The sequence below is a fragment of the Vulpes vulpes genome, chromosome 1 (assembly GCF_048418805.1).
Source record: "Vulpes vulpes isolate BD-2025 chromosome 1, VulVul3, whole genome shotgun sequence".
Classification (NCBI taxonomy): domain Eukaryota; kingdom Metazoa; phylum Chordata; class Mammalia; order Carnivora; family Canidae; genus Vulpes; species Vulpes vulpes.
The window spans coordinates 177,678,735-177,700,827 of record NC_132780.1 but is presented as its reverse complement, the minus strand read 5'-3'; the positions used below and the strand labels follow the sequence as shown (position 1 = coordinate 177,700,827).

Sequence of the window (22,093 nt, the reverse complement as noted above, 5' to 3'; positions counted from 1 at the left end):
TTTATTTATTTATTTGTCAGAGACAGAGAGAAAGAACACAGCAGGGGGAGCAGCAGGCAGAGGGAGAGGTAGGCAGAGTCTGTGCTGGGCAAGGTGCACAACGTAGGACTTGACCCCAGGACCCTGGGATCATGACCTGCCTGAGCTGAAGGCAGACGTTTAACAGATTGAATAACCCAAGCATCCAGGATTGGACATTTTTACAATTTTTTTTATTATTTATTTATGATAGTCATACAGAGAGAGAGAGAGAGAGAGGCAGAGACACAGGCAGAGGGAGAAGCAGGCTCCACGCACCGGGAGCCCGACGTGGGATTCGATCCCGGGTCTCCAGGATTCCGCCCTGGGCCAAAGGCAGGCCGTGCCACCCAGGGATCCCCAGGATTGGACATTTGTTAAACACCTATTGTGTATGAGAAAAGTATGTAGTGCTGTGTGAGATACAAAGATGAATAAGGCACTTCCTGTGTTCCAAGAGTATATATCAACTCTGGGAAGATAGACACAGAATCAGAACTTCTAGAGAAAAACTGAGGTCTAGGAAGGTTAAGTCACTTAACCTAAGTCACATAGCTAGTTAATGGAAAAGTACAACTAATTGCTCAGGTCCTTAGATGTTGTTTCAGTGCTCTCTCAACTTCAGTTAACACTTCTGATATCCTAATGAGGCATGAGTAAACTTTTTTTAGATTCTATTTTATTTATTTTATTTTTTAAAGATTTATTTATTTATGATAGGCACACACAGAGAGAGAGAGAGAAAGAGAGGCAGAGACACAGGCAGAGGGAGAAGCAGGCTCCATGCCGGGAGCCCGAAGCGGGACTCGATCCCGGGTCTCCAGGATTGCGCTCTGGGCCAAAGGCAGGCGCCAAACCGCCGAGCCACCCAGAGATCCCCTAGATTTTATTTTTAAGTAATCTCTATACCCAACATGGAGCTCAAACTTAAAACCCCGAGATTGAGTCGCATGTTCCACCAACTGAGCCAGCCAGGCACCTTTGAGGCACAAATAGTTTTTTGACAGCAATAACTTGAAGTTAAAAGAAGAGTGCCTAGGAGAAATGAAAACTCTTATCCCTGACATGTCCTGAAGTCTGAATCAACTTTTTAGTTTTTGTTTACATTTTCTATATTCATTTAAAAACACTTTTATATTTTATATATGTGCATCATGCATACACATGGGAGCACTCAGAGACCAGCAACTCAAAGAGGTAGTTAAAACCTGGGTTTAGGGGGTTCCTGGGTGGCGCAGCGGTTTGGCGCCTGCCTTTGGCCCAGGGCGCGATCCTGGAGACTCGGGATCAAATCCCACGTCGGGCTCCCGGTGCATGGAGCCTGCTTCTGTCTCTGCCCCTCTCTCTCTCTCTCTCTGTGTGTGACTCTCATAAATAAATAAAAAAAATTATTTAAAAAAATAAAACCTGGGCTTATATAGCATCTTAAAAAAAAAGAACAAGGGGATCTCTGGGTGGCTCAGCGGTTTCGGGCCTGCCTGAGTCCCAAGATCGAGTCCCGCGTCGGGCCCCCGGCATGGAGCCTGCTTCTCCTCTGCCTCTCTCTCTGTGTGTCTATCGTAAATAAATAAAAATTTTTAAAAGATTTTATTTATTCATGAGAGACACAGAGAAAGAGAGAGAGGCAGAGACACAAGCAGAGGGAGAAGCAGTCTCCATGCAGGGAGCCTGATGTGGGACTCCATCCCAGGACTCCAGAATCATGTCCTGGGCCGAAGGCAGGTGCCAAACCGCTGAGCCACCCAGGGATCCCAAATAAAAATAAATCTTCAAAAAAAAAAAAAGAACAAAACATTTTTAGAGAAGTGACAAGACAGAACTTTGAGCTTCTGGGGGTGGCGAACTGTGGGAAGGCAAATATATGGAGAAACTAATGGTAGATAACAGTTTTATCAAGGCTTGTTCTGTAGTTTCTTCTGATGCTGTCTCTGTGCTAATCGAGATTGACAGTTGTCTCCAGTGATTAACTCCTGTCCTTCTTGGTAGAGAGGGGAAAGGGGAACACTTTTACACACTTATATTCTGCTTTAGGCAAATAAGAGGAGGGCACAGAGCTTTTATATCTGCTTCTCCTCATTGCCTTCAGCTCAAGAAAGCTTATATACCTTCTAGAAAAAGAAGGAATAAATTTGTAAAAGAAATGATAAGCCAAAAGTGGTTTGGGCTAGAGGCAGTAAATTGTAGGGAAGTGATTAGAAGATATATGGAGTGAAAACTAGTGGAAGATAAGGGTCATTTTAGTAAGTTTGTTTGCACAGACCCATTCAATGTCAATTAAGAGTCTCTGGTAATAAGTATGTTCTTTTATTCCTGGCAAAAGGGGGGGGGGGCACCTTTCTCATGAGAGATTTTATGGCCTGAAAAAAAAATTTTATGACCTGCTTTAGGTAGAAAAGGAAGGGGTGGTCAGAGAGCCCTTCCTGTATCTACTATTTCTAAAGTGTTTTTAGCTCAGAATAATCAGTATGCCAAAGTGGCATAGTTTGGGGTGGCAAGACCCAAATTCTTCCACGCCTAACTGATATATTCTGCTATTCTTTAGTACCTGAGTTTTTTTGACAAGACCTTATTCTCCTTTTTTAAAAAAATATTATTTTACCTTTTATTATTGTAATTTTCTAACATACACAAATGTAGAGAAAGTATAATGAACTCCCTTTACCTGACATTGTTTCAATAATTATCAATATATTGTCAATCTTGTTTCATCTATACTTACACATACCCTATTCCTTGATGATTATTATTGTTATTTTTAGAGATTTTCTGAGGTATAACTTACATATGATAAAATTCACCCACTGTGGGACACCTGGGTGGCTCAGCGGTTGAGTGTCTGCCTTTGGCTCAGGGCATGATCCTAGGGTTCAGGATGGAGTCCCGCATTGGGCTCCTTGCAGGGAGCCTGCTTCTCCCTCTGCTTGTGTCTCTGCCTCTCTCTCTCTGTGTGTCTCTCATGAATGAATACATGAAATCTTTAAAAAAAATTCAGCCACTGTAAGTGTGCGATTCAATGACTTTATTCAATTTTTAAGTTGTGCCACAATCACAGTAGTCTTGAAACATTTCTATCACCCAAAAATGTTGTCTTATGGTTGTTTGTGAGAGGTCATTAGAAAGGGTGTGTAGAGGAGTAAGCATAACTTTCCTTTTACCCTTCTAAGTTCTTGTCATAAAAGTCTCAGAGGAAAAAAAAACACAAGTTTATTTATTTTTAAAGATTTTATTTATTTATTCATGAGAGATGCACACACAGAGAGAGAGAGGCAGAGACACAGGCAGAGGGAGAAGCAGGCTCCATGCAGGGAACCTGACGTGGGACTCCATTCCTGGATCACGACCTGAGCCAAAGTCAGACGCTCAACCACTGGGCCACCCAGATGCCCCCACACATAAGTTTATTAACATGAACACTTCACATATACATGGGAGATACCCAGGGGGAAAAAATGAGAGTATCTCCTCAAACGTGGGTAATTTTTCATTCATTGTGCTAGGTCCTCAGGGGACCTTCTCAGTCTTCTTGGAAATTTTAAAATTTATTTGGAGATTTTTTTTGCCCCATTTCCACAGTTCCCTAGTTCTTGGAAATGTTTTTTGCCCCATTTTCACAGTTTCCTACTTCTGGATGTTTTAGAAGTTCTGTGCTTTTTGAGTTCCCCCAAAAGCAAACATTCAAACCCTAGGGAAAGAAAATTCAAATTCAAATACATTTTTTTTTTTATGATAGTCACACAGAGAGAGGGAGAGAGGCAGAGACACAGGCAGAGGGAGAAGCAGGCTCCATGCAGGGAGCCCGACGTGGGACTCGACGTGGGACTCGACGTGGGACTCGACGTGGGACTCGACGTGGGACTTGACCCCAGGTCGCCAGGATCAGGCCCTGGACTGAAGGCGGCGCTAAACCGCTGAACCACTCGGGCTGCCCCTCTACTTGCTTGCTTGTATTTATTTATTTATTTATTTATTTATTTATTTATTTATTTATTTATTTTTTCTACTTGCTTTTAAAACCCATTTTGGAGGCATAATTTGGACAAGGTGCACAAACCTTGGGTAGAGTTTTTTTGTTTGTTTGGTTTTTTTTTCCTTTTAAAAATTTATCTACCAGAGTAACCATTCCAATCCAGCGAGAGGAAGATCGTGAAGCCGTTCCATCACCGCACCGTGTTCCCTCAGGACCCTGGGCTGTCAATACTCCCGAAGGCAACCGTTAGCTCGACTTTGTCATTATTTCGGCTTGTTCTTGAACTTCACATAAATGAGCTTTCCTGTACGCTTCTATTCCACTCTTCAACGGCTTCTGGATATTCTATAATGTATATACCAGTTTCATTAAATATTCCCTAACTGAACACTTATTTCCAATATACATATTATATACAAATATTCCAATATTATATATATATATATTAAGAATATCGCAAGGGGTGTGCTTGTGTGCGAGAAATTTCCATCGGAGGGAGACACGGTGGGCCGAGGGCTCCCCCGCTTCGGGCCTAGCGGAACCTCCGATCGCGCGGTCCCGCCGCACGTGGTCTCTGAGACCTCCCATCACGGTACCCTCGGGACCCGGACCGCAAGAGCTGTCGGCCCCAGTTTCCCTCCCGGAAGTGGCGCGGGGGTGACTCTCGCCGTTTCCGCCGCCGAGGGGGCGGGGCTGGGGCTGCCCTGCCTTTGCGGTCGCGGTCGCGGGCTGATGACGCAGGGCGCCGCGTGCTTCCCCACGTGTGCTGCGGTTCTCCCGGCGTCTGCGGGGCTGCCGCTTCGGCTTTCCCCGGGGGCGTAGTTGCTGGCGCTTGCCGCGCGCGACCTCCGCGGCTCGGGGGGTGCTCCGAGCGCTACGTAGGGAGCGCTGGGGGCCGCCGGGGGCAGCAGGGCCTGCGGACATGGAGCACCTTTTCCTGGAGGTGGCGGCTGCCCCGCTGCGCTTACTCGCTGCCAAGAACGAGAAGAGCCGTAGCGAACTGGGCAGGTTCTTGGCCAAACAGGTAAAAGCAGGGGGAGGGGGAGGTGGAGAGGGAGGGAAATCGCCGGGCCGGGACCCTGTCGTCCCCGTGGCGCGCGCCCCGCGGCCCTGAGCGAGACGCACTACGCTCGGGGTACGGAGGTTCGGCGTTGTGCCCTCCAGGCCCCCTCCCCAGGGCTGGCCAGGGGCGGGGACGTCCGCGCGCGTCTGAGGACATTGGAAGAAGCCTTTTGTGCTTACCTGAGAGACCCTTCCGTTCCCTGCAGCCGCCGAGCGCTCTGTGGCAGACACGGCCTCCCGAAGGAAACGTGGTTGGTTTTTCCTGCGATTGGGGTTGGATCTCAGCCCGTTCGACATGTGTCTCCCTTAAGTGTGCCAAGTCTGAGCCACCCCCGTCAGTCGGGGTGACTTCTTTTTTTTCCCCCTCTGCGTCCCATCCCGTAGTTCGGGCCCGCAGACACGTATTGATTGCGTTCCTGCTTTACGGGAGGCAGCCGTGCGGTTCTGTGAGGAGACGGAGAAATTCGTTACGGTCTCTGCCCGCAGCGGAATACAGCGTCTATTTTTGGAGACAGTTGGTAAACACAGAAAACAACCGAAGGACAAAGCAAGACAGCGAGTACGAACTGTGACATTAACCATATGCGTTATGAGGTGAATTAGAGTCTTCTAGGAAGTGGGTGTTTGGCCTTTTAAGAGCCTCCTCTGGACTCCCTGCTGTCTGAGTGGAGGACCTTTATCATGCATTTTTTTTTTCACGTTGCATTTTAATTTCCTTTTTTTAAGGTTCCCCACCCCCAATATCTTGGAGCTTCTTGAGAGTAGAAAATGTGGATTTTTTTTTTTTTTCCTTCTAACTCCAGTATCTAACTTAAGTCATTAATGCGTTGTACACATACATATGGCATTGCTTAGGAAGTAACGGGAGTATTTTGGGTCTGGAGCAGCAGAGAATTGACACGAGAGGCGTTTCTGTTTGGTGACAACAAATTGAAAGTGTAAAGTTAAGGGACGGAGGAGTCAAGATAGCCTGGAATTTCTGGCTCCTGAGACCCAGTGAAGGGAATCCCTAATCAAATGGTGAGCTGTAGAAAGAGAACTGAGTTTTGATGGGTTGGACTAAGGAAGAGAGAATCCGTTCGCGTGAGCTGAGCTTTTCGTTACAGGCTCCTGAATTATGTTATGTTATTATGTTATGTATTGTTGCTAGAGGTATTTTTCTGTAAGTGGGCTTTAGAATTCAAAGCACAGGTTCTGATTCCGGGGATCATGAACCAGCAACAGGAGATTGATGTTTCCCCACTGCTGTTGTAAAATGTAAAATTGGTGTTTATGTATTGGGAGGAGGGTGGGGAAAGGGTTTGTAGTCTTTAGGAGATAAAGTTTTGGAGAATCTGATACACGTAAGTGTGAGAACCACTCATGTGGATTCTGAGATTGTATTTGTAATTTTTTTTATTTATTTATGATAGTCACAGAGAGAGAGACAGAGGCAGAGACACAGGCAGAGGGAGAAGCAGGCTCCATGCACCGGGAGCCCGACGTGGGATTCGATCCGGGGTCTCCAGGATCGCGCCCTGGGCCAAAGGCAGGCGCTAAATCGCTGCACCACCCAGGGATCCCATCTGAGATTGTATTTGAAATAGTATTGGATCTGAAAGCTACTAGAAAGTTCAGTTGAGGGGGCAGCCCTGGTGGCTCAGCGGTTTAGCACCGCCTGCAGCCCAGGGCGTGATCCTGGAGACCTGGGATCGAGTCCTGCGTCGGGCTCCCTGCCTGGAGCCTCTTCTCCCTCTGCCTGTCTCTGCCTCTCTCTCGTCTGTGTCTCTCATGAATAAATAAATAAAATCTTAAAAAAAAAAAGTTCATTTGAATTAAGGAGATTTGAACACCTTTGCTTTTCCCTTTTCTTTGCTTCACATTGTTAAATTCTGTCCTGAGATGTCTTCTCAGGTTTGTTCCTTGAGCCATTTTCAGTAATAATTTTAAGATTTTCACTCAGAAGAGTTGATTGTGTTGCCAGTCTGTATTTCTCCTATTTTTGGAAACAAAACCATTTTTATTGGAAAGCAATAACCTTTGAAAGAGGATTCTCATTGCTATTGGGATCTGAAATAAGAATTTTTTAAAAAAAGATTTCATTTATTTATTCATAAGAGACAGAGAGAGAAGCAGATTCAGCAACTGCTAGGTGGAAGAGATGCATAGGACAGGGTATGTGAGAAGGAGTGCAGAGCTTCCATGCCCTCTCCAGAGGTGGCACTTTCTCCACATATCCATGTCTTCACCAACTTGGAAGCCATCCCGACCAAGTCCTTTTGGGTTTTTGAGGTGGCTTTGTTACTTAGGTATGACTGATGAAATCTTTAGCCATTGGTGTTGGAACTATATCCAGCCCTGGCCTGAGGTGGAGATGGGTGTATGACTGAAAGTCCAACACTAATGATTTGGTTGGTTCTCTAGACAACCAGCCCTTGGGTACTTTCCAGAATTCACTTGTGGGGCACCTGGCTGGCATAAGTTGGTAGAGCATGCAACTCTTGATCTTGGGATGGTGGGCCACGTTGGGCCTAGAACTTAACTTTGAAAACCTCATAAAATTCACCTCCTTAATACAACAAAAGACACTTTTATCATTCTCCTCACAGGACGTTCCAAGGGCTTTTAAGAAAAATGTACTATTAAAAATCATGGGGTGTCTGGGTGGCTCAGTCTGTTAAGTGTCCCACTCTTGGCTTTGGCTCAGGTTTATTTTCATCCTTTTTCTTTTAAGATTTTTTTTTAAATTTTATTTTAAAAAATATTGTATTTATTCATGAGAGACACACACACAGAGATAGAGAGAGACAGGCAGAGGGAGAAGCAGGTTCCACGCAGGAAGCCCGATGTGGGATTCAATCTCCAGATTCCAGGATCACGTCCTGAGCTGAAGGCAGATTCTCAGCCGCTAAGCCACCCAGGTGTCCCTTTTTTTAAAGATTTTATTTATCCATGAGAGACACACAAAGAGGTAGAGACAGAGGGAGAAGCAGGCTCCACACGGGGAGCCCTATGTGGGAGATCAAGTCCCCGGACCTGTGATCACGCCCTGAGCCAAAGGCAGACGCTCAACAGCTGAGCCACCTAGGCGTCCCCATTTTCATCCTTTTAAAAAATTAAAAAAAATTTTTTTCTTTAAGTAATCTCTATACCCAATGTGAGGCTCAAACTCATGACCCTGAGAACAAAAGTTGCATGCTCTTTCAACTGTGCAAGCCAGAAGCCCTGACACTTTCATTATTTCAAAAAGAAGCACCCATACCTTTTAGCTATCACCGCCCTACCCCCATCACTGTGCTTTCTCACATCCCCCCAGGCAACCACTAACTTACTGTTTTTATCTATCTACCTATTCTGATTGTTTAATATACTTATAATTAATAAGTCATCTGACTCTAAGTATTTTGTATAAAAGCTCCCTATTGTCTCTAGAATAAATATCCAGCTTTCTAAAATGGTATGTGAGGTTTTTTTTTTTTTAATTTTAAATTTAAAAGTTTCTTAAAAGAAAGTTTATTGAGTCCTTATATCCTGTGTGGGGCTCAAACTCATGATCAGGAGTCTCATACTCTTCTAGCTGAGCCAGCCGGGTGCCCCCAAAACAAAAGCTTTTAAAAGAATTTTTTTTTTTCTGTCAGCTTTATTTCCATTTTTTGTTTCAGATATTTTTAAATCCAGCCTAGTGATTCTCAACTGGGGTAATTTTGCCCCCAAGGGCAAATCTGGAGACATTTTTGGTTGTCACAACTGCTGGTGGGGTTGCTTCTAGCATGTAGTATTTAGAGGCCAGGAGTGTTGCCAAATATGTTATAATGCATGTGTTAGCCTCACAGTGTGAATTTAAGGAATAAATTTTAAATATTTGTACACCTAATAACAGAAGATCAAAATACATGAGTCAAAAAGTGACAGAGGAGGAAAAATAGACAAATTCACAATTATAATCGGAGACTTAATATCCTGTCCTGAGTAATTGAAGAAATACAGAAAATCACTAAGCATGTGGAAGACCCACTCTCAGTAAACCTTATCTAATTGACATTTATAGAATGCTGTGCCCAGTAACTGTGGAATACATGTTCTGCTCATCTGGAACATTCACCAAGATAGAGCATACTCTGAGCCATTAAATAAGTCTTAATAAATTTAGGAGAATTAAAGTCATACGTGAGATATTCAGTGATCCCAATGGATTTTTTTTTTTTTTTTTTTTTAAGATTTTATGTACTTATTCATGAGAGACACAGAGAGAGGCAGAGACACAGACAGGGAGAAGCAGGCCCCATGCAGGAAGCCTGACGGGACCCGATCCCAGGTCTCCAGGATCATGCCCTGGGCTGAAGGCGACGCTAAACTGCTGAGCCACCCGGGCTGCCCCCCAATGGAATTAAATTAGGGAAAAAAACCCTGAATGTTAGGAATTAAAAACAAAAAACAAAATTAAAGATGGTTGAAGGAAAATCACTGGTAGAATCAGAAAGTATTTTTTTGAAGATTTTATTTACTTGAGAGAGAGTACATGTGCATGTGCATGCATGCATGAGCTGTGGGAAGGGGCAGAAGAAGAGGGAGAAGCAGACTTCCTCTGCCAAGCAGGAAGCCAGAAGTACATGAGACTGGATCTCAGGACTCTTGAGATCATGATTTGAGCCGAAGGCAGATGCTTAACCTGCTGAGCCACCCAGGTGCCCCTGTGAAAGCATTTTGAATTGAATGATAATTTAAACAAATTGTGGAATGCAGCTAGAGGAGTAATTGGAAGGAAATTCATAACATTTTCAAAGCATTGAATATATGTGAACAGCCAAATTTAAAAATGGATAAAAGAGGGCAGCCCGGGTGGCTCAGCGGTTTAGCACCACCATCAGCCCAAGGCCTGATCCTGGAGACCTGGGATTGAGTCCCACGTCAGGCTCCCTACATGGAGCCTGCTTCTCCCTCTCCTGTGTCTCTGCCTCTCTCTCTCTCTCATGAATAAATAAATAAAATCTTTAAGAAAATGGATAAAAGATTGAACAAACATCACAACAGTTGATAAACGTATGGCTACTAAACACTTGAAAAAATTCTCAACATCTTTGGCATCAAGGAAATGCAGATAAAAGCACCAGCTACCACTCTCACTCCACTAGAATGACTAAAATTATAACTGACAATACTATATGTTGGTGAAGTTACCTGGCGGCTAGAGGTCTCAGGCATTGCTGGTGGGTGTACACTGGTACAAATACTTGTTTTAAAGTTTTTTTTTTTTTTTTAAAGATTTTATTTATTAAAAAAATAGATTTTATTTATTCATGAGAGACACAGGCACCAAACCACTGAGCCACCCAGGGATCCCCAACTTGTTTTATTTTATTTTTTTATTTTTATTTTTTTAAAAGATTTTATTTATTTACTCATAGACACACACACACACACACAGAGGCAGAGACACAGGTAGAGGGAGAAGCAGGCTCCATGCAGGGAACCTGACGTGGGACTTGATCCCGGGTCTCCAGGATCACACCCCAGGCTGCAGGCGGTGCTAAACTGCTGCACCACAGGGGCTGCCCCCCAACTTGTTTTAAAGTTAAATGTTGAGGGGTGCCTGGCTGGCTTAGTTGATAGATCATGTGACTTTTTTTTTTTTTTTAAGATTTTATTTACTTGAGAGAGAGAGAGACAGTAAGAGGAGAGCACAGACAGGAGGGAGGGGGAGAGAGAGAAGCAGACTCCCCACTGACCAGGCAACTCCACAGGGAGCTTGATTCCAGGACTCTGAGACCTCTCATGAGTAAATAAATAAAATCTTAAAAAAAAAAAAAGTGTCTTGAGTTCAGCTCAGATCATGATCTCAGGGTCCTGGGATCGAGCCCCATCCGGCTCTGTGCTCAACAAGAAATTTTTCTTTTTTTTAAAGATTTTATTTATTCATGAGAGACACACACACAGAGAGGCAGAGGCAGAGGGAGAAGCAGGCTCCATGCAGGGAGCCGGAATCAGGACTCGATCCCGGGTCTCCAGGATCAGGCCCTGGGCCAAAGGCAGCGCTAAACTGCTGAGCCACCCGCGCTGCCCTCAACAAGAAATCTGCTTTCCGGGCAGCCCCGGTGGCGCAGCGGTTTAGCGCCGCCTGCAGCCCAGGGCATGATCCTGGAGACTCTGGATCGAGTCCCGCGTCGGGTTCTCTGCATGGAGCCTGCTTCTCCTGCCTGTGTCTCTGTCTCTCATTCTCTCTCTGTGTCTCTATGAATGAATAAATCTTAAAAAAAAAATCTGCTTTCCCTCTACTCTCTGCTCCTCGCCCCCCCACCCTGCCTCTTCTCCAGCTTTGTGTTTGTGCACACGCTCTCTCTCAAATAAATAAAATCTTTAAAAATTTTTTTAAGTTAAATTAAAATTTACATTCAAATTAAGCATATAGGTATATGACCTAGCAATCTCACTCTTAGGTAATGTAAGATATATTACAACTGGTACAAAAAAAGAAAGCATTGAATATATGTACCTAAATGTTCATAGTAGCTTTTTTTTTTTTTTTTTTTTTTTTAAGGGGTTTGGTTAGAGGAGGGAGAGGAGCAGAGGGAAGGAGAAACTTAGGCAGACTCCACACCCAGAAGGGAGCCAATGCCTGGCTTGATCTTAAAATTGTGAGACCATGACCTGAGCCAAAATCAAGTCAGACACTTAACCCACTAAGTCACTGAAGTAGGTGCTCCCATAGTAGCTTTTTGGATGATAGTTGGAAACAGTGAAGCAGTGAAGCTATCTATCAACATGCAAATAGATAAAAAAGTTGTGGTTTATTCAGACAGTGAAAAAGTAGTAACAAAATGGAATAAACTATTGAAGCATTTATTTACACGAATGATTGTCAAAAGCATTATACTGAACAACAGAACTTGGACAGAAAAGAGCACATACTGCATGATTAAATTCATTCATTTATTTTAGATTATTTATTTATTCATGAGAGGCACAGAGAGAGGCAGAGACATAGAGGGAGGAGAAGCAGGCTCCCTGTGGGGAGCCCGATGTGGAACTTCATCCAGAACTCTGGGATCACATCCTGAGCCAAGGCAAAGACGCTCAACCGCTGAGCCACCCAGGCATGCCCTGATTAAATTTACATAAAGTTCTAGACTAGGCATATCTAATCTGTGGTCGTAAAATCATATTATTGGTGAGAAGATTGACTGCCAAGAAACATAAGGGAACTTTGGGTTTGATACTTTTATTGGGTGGTGATTGCATGGGTATGTATATATGTCAAAACTTATCAAACTATAAATGGGTGCATTTTATTATATGTAGAGTATATGTCAAAAAAGATTGATGGATTGAAGTTGGTTTTTGAAAAGCTAAATGTTTGAGGGCACCTAGCTGGCTCAGTTGGTAGAGCACTACTGACTCTTTCTATTGTTTTTTTAAATTATTTTTATCTTTAAATATTTTATTTATTTGAGAGGACGAGCATAAAGGGAGAGGGAGAAGCAGACTCCCTGCTGACCAGGGAGTGTTACACGGGGCTCCATCCCAGGACCCTGAGATCATGACTGGAGCCGAAGAGACACTTAACTGACTAAGCCACCCAGGTGCCCCAGAGGATGGGACTCTAGATCTTGGGGTCAGGAGTTTAAGCCCTATGTTGGGCTTAGAGTTTACTTTTTAAAAAAGGCTATCTATTTCTTCTAACACAGTTTTCCAGGTTACTTTTTTTTTTTTTTTTTTTAAGATTTTGTTTATTTATTTTAGAGAGAGCACGCTCATGAATGAGCAGGAAGGAGGGGCATAGGGAGAAGAAAAACAGAGAATCTCAGCTAGACTCTGCTGAGTGTGGAGCCTGATGCAGAGCTCGATCCTGAGACCCTGAAATCATGACCTGAGCCAAAATCAACAGTCACCCAGTCACTGAGCCACCCAGGCACTTCCATATTACCTTTTGAAGATAAAGCTCATGAAATGATACTCTCTCTGGAGGTTTTTTCCCCAACCTGCAAGTATCCATTTGTAGAACATGTCCTGGAGAGTTACGGTTTCTTTCATTCATTTTGTAGAGGAAGTTTCTTTTTCTTCACTTTGTAACTAGTTAGTGAATACTATTTATTTATTTATTTATTTATTTATTTATTTATTTATTTATTTATATTTTTGAGGTGGGAGGAGGGGCAGAGGAAGACAGAATCTTTTTTTTTTTTTTAAGATTTTATTTATTCATGAGAGACACAGAGAGAGAGGCAGAGACACAGGCAGAGGGAGAAGCAGACTACTTGCAGGGATCCCGATGTGGGACTGGATCCCTTGACTGAGGATCACACCCTGAGCCGAAGGCAGACACTCAACTGCTGAGCCACCCAGGCGTCCCATGACAGAGCATCTTAAGCAGGCTGTGCGCCCATTATGGAGCCAGAGGCAAGGCTCGATCACAACCCTGAAATCATAACCTGAGCCGAAATCAAGAGTTAGATGCTTAACTGACTGAGTCACCCAGGCATCCCTACTGTATACTTTTTAAGTGATATTTTTTGTGGACTTGTTTATAGGGACATTCAGCAATCGAAAATGTCATATCATGCTCCTGTGAATCATGACCAAATCTGTTAAATGTCCTTGCAGGACTAATATTGATGGAAATTGTTTCAATGTAACATCTTCCTCCAATCAGTGCTTTGTTCAGAATTAGTTTTATAAGTCAATGCTGTATATTTTGGAAGTTCTTTTAAGAGCTTAAGTGTAAGGTGACCTTTTTCTGAGAGATAATTTTGGAAAACTGTTAAATTTTTACATCTGATGTAAAAATGAAACTCCTTAGTATGAAACTCCTTGGGATAAATTCATAGCATTGGATTTGCTGGGTCAGAGGTTATGACCCTTAAACAGTTTAAACCCACAATCTCATTGTTGGCCACAAGGGTTGTATAGGCCTCCATGCACACTAGCAACATGAGACTTTTCACACACTTTTTCAGTTTTCTTTTTTAGTCTTATGGACATTCTGAATCCAGGCACTAGAATTTTGTGGTCTATTTCATCTTTCATATCAAAGTATGGCTGTCTCCTTTGGATCTGTTTTATTTCTTTGAGGCTGAAGCCTTCATAAGGCTGTCCTCATTCATTTTGAGGAATTGATTTCTAATCTCTATCCTTACCTCAAGAGAGTTGACAGTTTTACATAATAACTGCAAGGTTGGTGCCCAAACCCATGCAATTTCTGTTTTCCTTCAAGAGCAAAGGAGCTGGGGGAAACATTGGAATTTCTGGGAAGTTCTGAGACCATGAAACAGATTATTTTTCAGGGAAGCTGTGTAGCATTTTACATGGAATTCAGGTATCAGTCCTTTTGCTAAAACCCCAGTGGACTGAAACTTCTTTGTAACAGCCTTTTACATTAAATTCACTGTAATCGTCTATTACAAAAACCTTCACTGTGTTTTATAAGGTAAACTCATTTATGAAATCTGGAAATTGGATGTTTTAATTCCAAGCTAGGACTTTTTGCTCTTCTGTAGCAGTGCAAATGAGTAGCATTCACATAGACTTTGTTTTGCCTTTCTCTCAGGTGTGGACACCTCAAGATCGCCAGTGTATCCTGAATACCTTAGCACAATTACTTCTGGATAAAGACTGTACTGTGCTGGTTGGTCGCCAGCTACGCCCTCTTCTTTTGGATTTGCTGGAAAGGAATGCTGAGGCCATTAAAGCTGGAGGCCAAGTCAACCATGATTTACACGAAAGGCTCTGTGTGTCAATGAGCAAACTCATCTGTAACCATCCTGACATCCTTCCGTGAGTAACCGTTTTTTCTTCACATTTCTCCTTGAGATAGTAGAACTTGGGATGTAAAGAAGGAGTGAGTTGAGGAGAAGGGAAATATAAGAAAGAAGAAATATAGATGGTACTATTTTATAAAAATGATCACAGTGGAATCCCTTTATCTAGCTTAGTTTAGTGACCATTTACTAGGTTCTTTTAAATCTTGGCCATCAAGACAGGTCTGGCAAAATGGCCAAGATAGGTTCCCTATCTTCAAGGATTGTATCATTTGATGAGACATCCATATAAGGTGATTTAAATGAGTTTTATTTTATTATTTTTTAAAATAATTTTATTTATTTATGTGATAGAGAGTAGGTAGAGTGCAGGCAGAGGGCGAGGGAGAAGCAGGTTCCCCACGAGCAGGAAGCCCAGTGCAGGGTCATGACCTGAGCTGAAGGCGGACAGGCTTAACTAACTGAGCCACCCGAGTGCCCTGATTTAAATGAGTTTTAGTTGAAGCTCTTACAGCATTCACTTCAGATGTATGCTATTTTTTGCTTGCTAGAGCAGCTGCAGGAGTCAGAAGAGTTCTGGTGTCCGTTCTAACTTTATAACAATCTATCCGAAGCAGTATGGTAAGAAGTGGTATTAGAACTGGATTCTAATGTGATTTTCTTTTGACCAGCTCTGTTTCCATGCTGGGCTGGTTCAGCCCTCCCTAGACAGCCTGGTGGTCCTCCACTTCTGGGAGGTCACCATATTGATGCCAAATTTATCATGGACACCAGATCAGCATAGTGCACTACAGACCAGAACTACAGTCCTGCCTCATCCTCCCAAATAGCTGGGGTCTATTGCTTCATACCACACTATCTACCTTTGCCTTTTAAATTAATAGTAAAGTATCTTTTGTGTGGAATTGTCAAAGGGGCAGTAAAGTGAGTGTTAAGAGTTTTTTTAATTGAGAAAAGAGAACTTTTTTTTTTTTTTTTTTAAGATTTTATTTATTTATTCATGAGAGACACAGAGAGAAAGGCAGAGACACAGGCAAAGGGAGGAGAAGCAGGCTCCATGCCGGGAGCCCGACACGGGACTCGATCCCGGGACTCCAGGATGGCCAAAGGCAGGCGCCAAACCGCTGAGCCACCCAGGGATCCCCAATGGTGGTGTTTTAGTAATTTTTATACAGGATTATATGGCATTTAAGTATGTAGCTATATGTTATCTTTTTATTCTTTTTATTTTTTGATTTGCATTTAGTGGTGGACTGTTTCCTGTTTTTTTTTTTTTTTTAAGTTTCTTTGTTTATTCTTTTTCTTTCTACATTCACTGTGGGGTTTGAACTCACAACCCCGAAATCAAGAGTCATATGCTCTTCTGACTGAGCCAGTCAGGCGTTCTTTAATCTTTATATTAAAACATCTTCAGGCACTATTACTCTTATTTTAAGTCTTTAGAGAGGTTAACTAAATTGTCCTAAGTGTCAGGGCCAGAACTGGATCACAGGTCTTATTTCTAGATGGTAGGAGGACTGATGAGTTGCCCAAGTGGCTTGTTCAAGATTAGATGTTTAACTGGGTGATATTCCATGTTGCATTTTTGAACATGCATTTTGGAACCTTATGACTCTTTATCATACTACAGGAAAGAGACCTTCTCTTCTCCTTAGTCTTTGAATATTCTTTAGGGAAAAAACTAATGTTGTTATTCTCTGGCTAAAAATGCTTTACTTTATTGGTTCATCTGTCATTGTTTAGACCAGAATTTTAGAGCACTCCTTGAAAATGATGGGTCTCAAGAGTAAAGGGTGCTACTGTAGTCAAATAAGTTTGGAAGAGAGTATTGACCAAACTCCCTTTTGTGTGCTTAGATTGGATCACTGTTCTCTTCTCCCCGTTGCTGCACAGATGGAGGATCATTGCCAGTACACTCTGCTCATTTCCCCCATCTTCCTCAAAGACCTCCTGGGTCAGGTTGACCATTTGGTTACTGCTTTTCTGTTTGCATACTTTTTTTTTTTTTTTTAAGATTTTATTTATTTATTTATGAGACACACAGAGAGAGGGAGAGGCAGAGACACAGGGAGAGGGAGAAGCAGGCTCCATGCAGGGAGCCCGATGTGGGACTCGATCCCAGGTCTCCAGAGTCATGCCCTGGGCTGAAGGCGGCGCTAAACCACTGAGCCACCCGGGCTGCCATGCTTGCATACTTGTTACTGTCCACCTAGTCCCACATGTGCTGCCAACATTAGCTGCCTCTGAGCTAGTGGAATACCAGCCTCTTTCCCCTGAAGAATTAGTCTGACAGTATACTTGTGAAGAAAAAAATGTCTTATTTTTACAAAAGTAGTATATTTAAGTAATAATGTATTAAGTAATAATAAGAATTGCCAAAAGCAGAAGTCTTCACCCTGAAATCCTACTTTTTAGGGATAACTTATTAATAATAGTTTTGGTGTGTTTTCTCCCAAATTTCTTTTCTTTTTCTTACTCTGCCAGGTCTCTTCTGAGCCCCATTTGAATCTTCTAAGTCTCCTTTATCCAGTCGCCTTCAGAATATCACGTGTTAATTTACCAAGTCCCTATTCCTGTTTGTTGGCTTGCTTGTGGAAGTCCCAAGCTTTCCCAACCATCTCCTGAATTCTCATTATTTCCCAATTACAGTTGTATATTTGGGGATTTCTTGAGCTAGGAGTCTGGGGTATACTTCCTTGGTGCTTCAATACAAGTTGCTCTGGAAAACAGATTCAAATGGCTGTTGCCCCTGCTCTGTCGCATCCCCAGTAGGTTCCTGAGGATTCTGTTACTGACTACTAGTTCACCAAGTTATTATAAAAGGATGCAACTCAGGAACAGGCTGATGGAAGAGATTGATTGCTTCATAATACTAGATTTGGCAGTGATTTTATCTTTTTTTTGTGACACCAAAAGCACAAGCAACAAAAGCAAAAGTAGACAAATGGAACATCAAACTAAAAAGCTGCTACACAGCAAAGGAAACAAGGATGTAGAGACAGCCTACAGATTGGGAGAAAATATTTGCAAATTGCCTCTGATAGGGGATTAACATTAAGATTATGTAAAGAAATTCAATGTGAAGCTTTTTTTTTTTTTTCCCTAAGATTTTATTTATTTGAGAGAGAGACTGTGTGAGCTCAAGAGTGCAGGGGAGGGAGAGGAAGAAGGAAAATCTCAAGCAGACTCTGCTGAGCACTGAGCATGGAGCCTCATGCAGGGCTCAATCTCATGACTCTGAGATCATGAGTTGAGCTCGAACCAAGTATTGGACACATAGTTGGCTGAGCCACCCAGGCACCTCGTCTGAAGTTTTTGTCCCTCTCACAATCTTAGCCGCCGTCCATGTTTCGTGCAAGTCTGTTCATCTCTTCAGATGCAACCAAGGCATCTCTTTTGGACTCCCCCAGATTTAGTTGAATCTTTTTCCTTTGTGCCTCTTGTTGTTTCTGTAAATTACTATCTTCCTTGCTAGATTCAAGCTCTTCAAGGAAAGTATCTCCTTGGTTTTGTACCCCTTGTAGTTAACACAGTGTCTGGCTTCTAGTGTGAGGTCAATAAGTGTTTGTTGAAAATGAGTGTATTTTCAGTAGAAAACACTTGGGGTAAGTACTTTTGATTTTTGTATTTTCTTAGGCATATCATGCCATGGTCCTAGTTAAACAGGATACTGTCTAGGACTAGGTAGCTTCAGTATTCGTATCTGTTTTCAGACCCTTGGAAATTGCTGTTATATTCTGCTGTCCTGTCTCAAAGTAGAAATTTATGCTTTGATATCCTCACTAACAAATGAAAATAATCTCTCTCTTTCTGAAGGTTTGCCCTGAGGTATTTCAAGGATACTTCTCCAGTCTTTCAGAGACTCTTCCTAGAGAGTTCAGATGCTAATCCAGTCCGCTATGGACGCAGGCGGATGAAGCTCCGGGACCTAATGGAAGCAGCTTACAAGTTTCTGCAACAAGACCAGTCTGTGTTTCGGGAGCTCTGGGACTGGAGTGTGTGTGTCCCTCTCCTCAGAAGCCATGACACCTTGGTCCGCTGGTCTGTAGCTGTTGGACTTTTCTCACGTTTCAAGTGTGGGGATGGTAGAGGGAGTGTAGAGTTCTGTGCGTCAGGAGGGAAAGGAAGCTATGTAAAATGTGTTATTTTTATTCTGGTGCCTTTGGGGTTCTTACTGCCTTTCCTTAATCATGTATCTCTTACATGGAAAATGAGATGATACTAGTGGAGTGCGCCTTTTTCAGGTTCTGTCAAATGAATTCATCATGCCTGATTTGTATTTTGTACTCTTTTTTTTTTTTTAATTTTTATTTATTTATGATAGTCACAGAGCGAGAGAGAGAGAGAGAAAGAGGCAGAGACATAGGCAGAGAGAGAAGCAGGCTCCATGCACCGGAAGCCCGACGTGGGATTCGATCCCAGGTCTCCAGGATCGCGCCCTGGGCCAAAGGCAGGCGCTAAACCGCTGCGCCACCCAGGGATCCCTGTATTTTGTACTCTTAATTATAATATATCAATTCTATAAGATTTCTTTTTCTTTTTTTTTTTTTTTAAGGTTTTTATTTATTTATTTGAGAGAGGACAAGAGAGAGCCAGGGAGCACCTGGGGGGGAGGGGCAGAGGGAGAAGCAGGCTCCCTGCTGAAGCCCAGCAGGGGCTGATTCCAGGACCTCCAGGATCATGACCTGAGCAGAAGGCAGAACTGACTGAGCTTTTTTTCTTTTTCTTTATATAATTATTATTATCATTTTTTAAAGATTTTATTTATTTATTTATTCATGAGAGACACAGAGAGGGAAAAGCAGAGACACAGGCAGAGGGAGAAGCAGGCTCCATGCAGGGAGCCTGATGTGGGACTTGATCCCAGGACTCTGGGATCATGCCCGAGCAGAAGGCAGATGCTCAACTGCTGAGCCACCCAGGCGTCCCTCTCTCTCTTTTTTTTTTAAGTTTATTCATTCCTTCATTTATTTATTTATTTATTTATTTATTTATTTATTTATTTATTTATTTATTTATTTATTTAAATTAATTTTTTATTTATTTATGATAGTCACAGAGAGAGAGGCAGAGACACAGGCAGAGGGAGAAGCAGGCTCCATGCACCGGGAGCCCGATGTGGGATTCGATCCCGAGTCTCCAGGATCGTGCCCTGGGCCAAAGGCAGGCGCCGAACCGCTGCGCCACCCAGGGATCCCTCCTTCATTTATTTATTTTAGTAATCTCTATGCCCAGTGTGGGGCTTGAACTTACCATCTAGAGATTAAGAGTTGCATGCTTTACCAACTGAACCAGCCAGGCGCCCCTAGAATTTCTTTTTTTAGTATTTAGTTGGCTAGCAAATTTTCTTTATTCTTGAGAATTAGCTGCTTGTTCTGAGTTTATATACTTTAATTTTCTCCAGGTACACAGCCAATTGTCTTGCTTTGGTCACTTGTATGAATGAAGAGCACAAGTTATCATTCCTTAAGAAGATTTTTAATAGTGAGGAACTGATTCATTTCAGGTTGAGGTAAGAAGGAGGATTCTTAGAGATGTTCATGTGGCTTTGCTGTGTATTAAAGTAACTGATGAGTTCCTCATTTTCCTCAGGTTACTAGAAGAGGCCCAGCTGCAGGACTTGGAGAAGGCCCTGGTTTTGGCTAATCCAGAAACCTCCCTTTGGCGTAATGAGAAGGAGCTGCAGTACTTACAGGGACATCTTTTTTCAGCTGACCTCTCTTCCAGAGTGACTGCTGTCTGTGGTGTGGTGCTGCCTGGGCAGCCACCAGTCCCTGGAGAGCAGGTATGTTGGCATCAGTAGGGTGTCTTTTTCCCCCCTCTTAAACACTCAGTGTGCTTTTTTCTTTGGCTGGGCCCTGTGTTAAAAGTGTGAGTCAAATTAAGTTTGCCAAATTGCTGTTCCATTTACAGAAGTACTCAGAAGAGATTAAGAAAAAGTTACCCAGGGCTCTCTTTGATATTTCCTTTGTCTCTATTTGATGTTAAATTAGAAACTCTAATGATGCCTATATGATGCTTTTAACTTCAGCAAAGCTCTTCCATTTATTCTCTGTGTGATGTTGGGTAGTTCATGCTGTGGTAACATATTTATATGAAACAAAGGCAGAATGATTAGTCTGGAGACCTTTGGGTTGCTCTTTGGGAGAGACAGGGCTAGGCTCAAGTATAACTCCCAGCAGCCTCTTTATGTCATGACATTATTTTTACTCATTGTGTGGGAGGCTAGTAAGTATAGTGAACATCCCCTGCCATATGAAATGAGTTTCTTTTCAAGAATGTGTCTCCAGACCCATGCTTTTGAAAGATTTATAGATTATAATCTAGCTCTATAATCTGAAACTGTTGGGAGCCAGTCTGTTTTCCCTAGTAGTCTTTAGTCAGTTGTCACTTTGTGTGATGGTCAGATTCACCGTTTTCTTTTTGGAAAAAGCCCTTGTCATTCCTTGAATCATTGGTTTGTCCATTGGGCAGTACAATTTAAAGAAAAGAAGCATAATGGGGGCACCTTGCTGGCTCAGTCAGAAGAGCTTCTGGCTCTTTATTTTGGGGTTGTGAGTTTGAGCCCCATGTTGGGTGTAGAGATTACTTCAAATAAATAACCTTAAAAATATTAAAAAAGCTTAATATACATTTAAAAATGCACATCTGAAATGTACAGCTCAATGATTATTCATAAACTGAATATATCTATGTAAGCAGCATGAGGATAGCAGCATTTCTAGCGGCCCGTGTGTTTTCCTCTAGTCACTAAGATCCTCCCAACCCCAACCATTCTCCTAACATGGATTAGGTTTGGAGCATTAGAATTTTAACATAGGGAAGGATTCTAGTTGGGATGGGCCTGATGTTGAGTAGCAGTGACAAGGCACTGGGGCAGAAGCACAAAATGGTGCTATGTCCCAGCCTGCCTGCTTAATAACAGAGTAATAGCCCTGCAGAGAGTTCAAGAACTCCAGTCCTGGGGCACCTGGGTGGGCTCAGTCAGTTAAGTGGTTAAACATTTGACTTTGGCTCAGGTCAGGATCTCAGGGTCCTAGGATCCAGCCCTGTGTCCAGCTCTGTGCTCAGTGGGACATCTGCTTGTCCCTCTGACCCTTCCCCTGCTCATGCTCTCTTTTCTTTCAAATAAATAGAATTTAAAAAGCAAACAAACAAACAAAAAAAATAAAAAAATAAAAAGCAAACAAACTTCCAGCCTTGAATCTCATTTTATTCTCACGTATCTATAGGGAACTAGCCATGTTTGAGAAGTTTTTATTCCTTAAAAAAATTCTTAAAAATTCCACCTTCCCAAGGGATCTTTTTCCTTATG

At 42.6% G+C, this 22,093-nt stretch overlaps 1 protein-coding gene across 4 annotated transcripts in view; it reads left to right on the top strand.

Annotated features, from left to right (window-relative positions):
• The first annotated feature begins 4,651 nt into the window (after nt 1-4,651).
• Nucleotides 4,652-22,093, top strand: part of MDN1 (midasin AAA ATPase 1) — a 166,613-nt gene continuing 149,171 nt past the window's right edge. For all 4 annotated transcript variants that reach the window (XR_011997104.1, XM_072737323.1, XM_072737331.1 and 1 more), the window contains exons 1-5: nt 4,652-5,009; nt 14,568-14,794; nt 18,595-18,819; nt 20,183-20,290; nt 20,371-20,563. Coding sequence is in view for 3 of the 4 variants with exons in the window: in XM_072737323.1 (XP_072593424.1) it covers nt 4,908-5,009; nt 14,568-14,794; nt 18,595-18,819; nt 20,183-20,290; nt 20,371-20,563 (855 nt within the window). In the remaining variant the exon portion in view is untranslated. The remainder of the gene's footprint in view (nt 5,010-14,567; nt 14,795-18,594; nt 18,820-20,182; nt 20,291-20,370; nt 20,564-22,093) is intronic.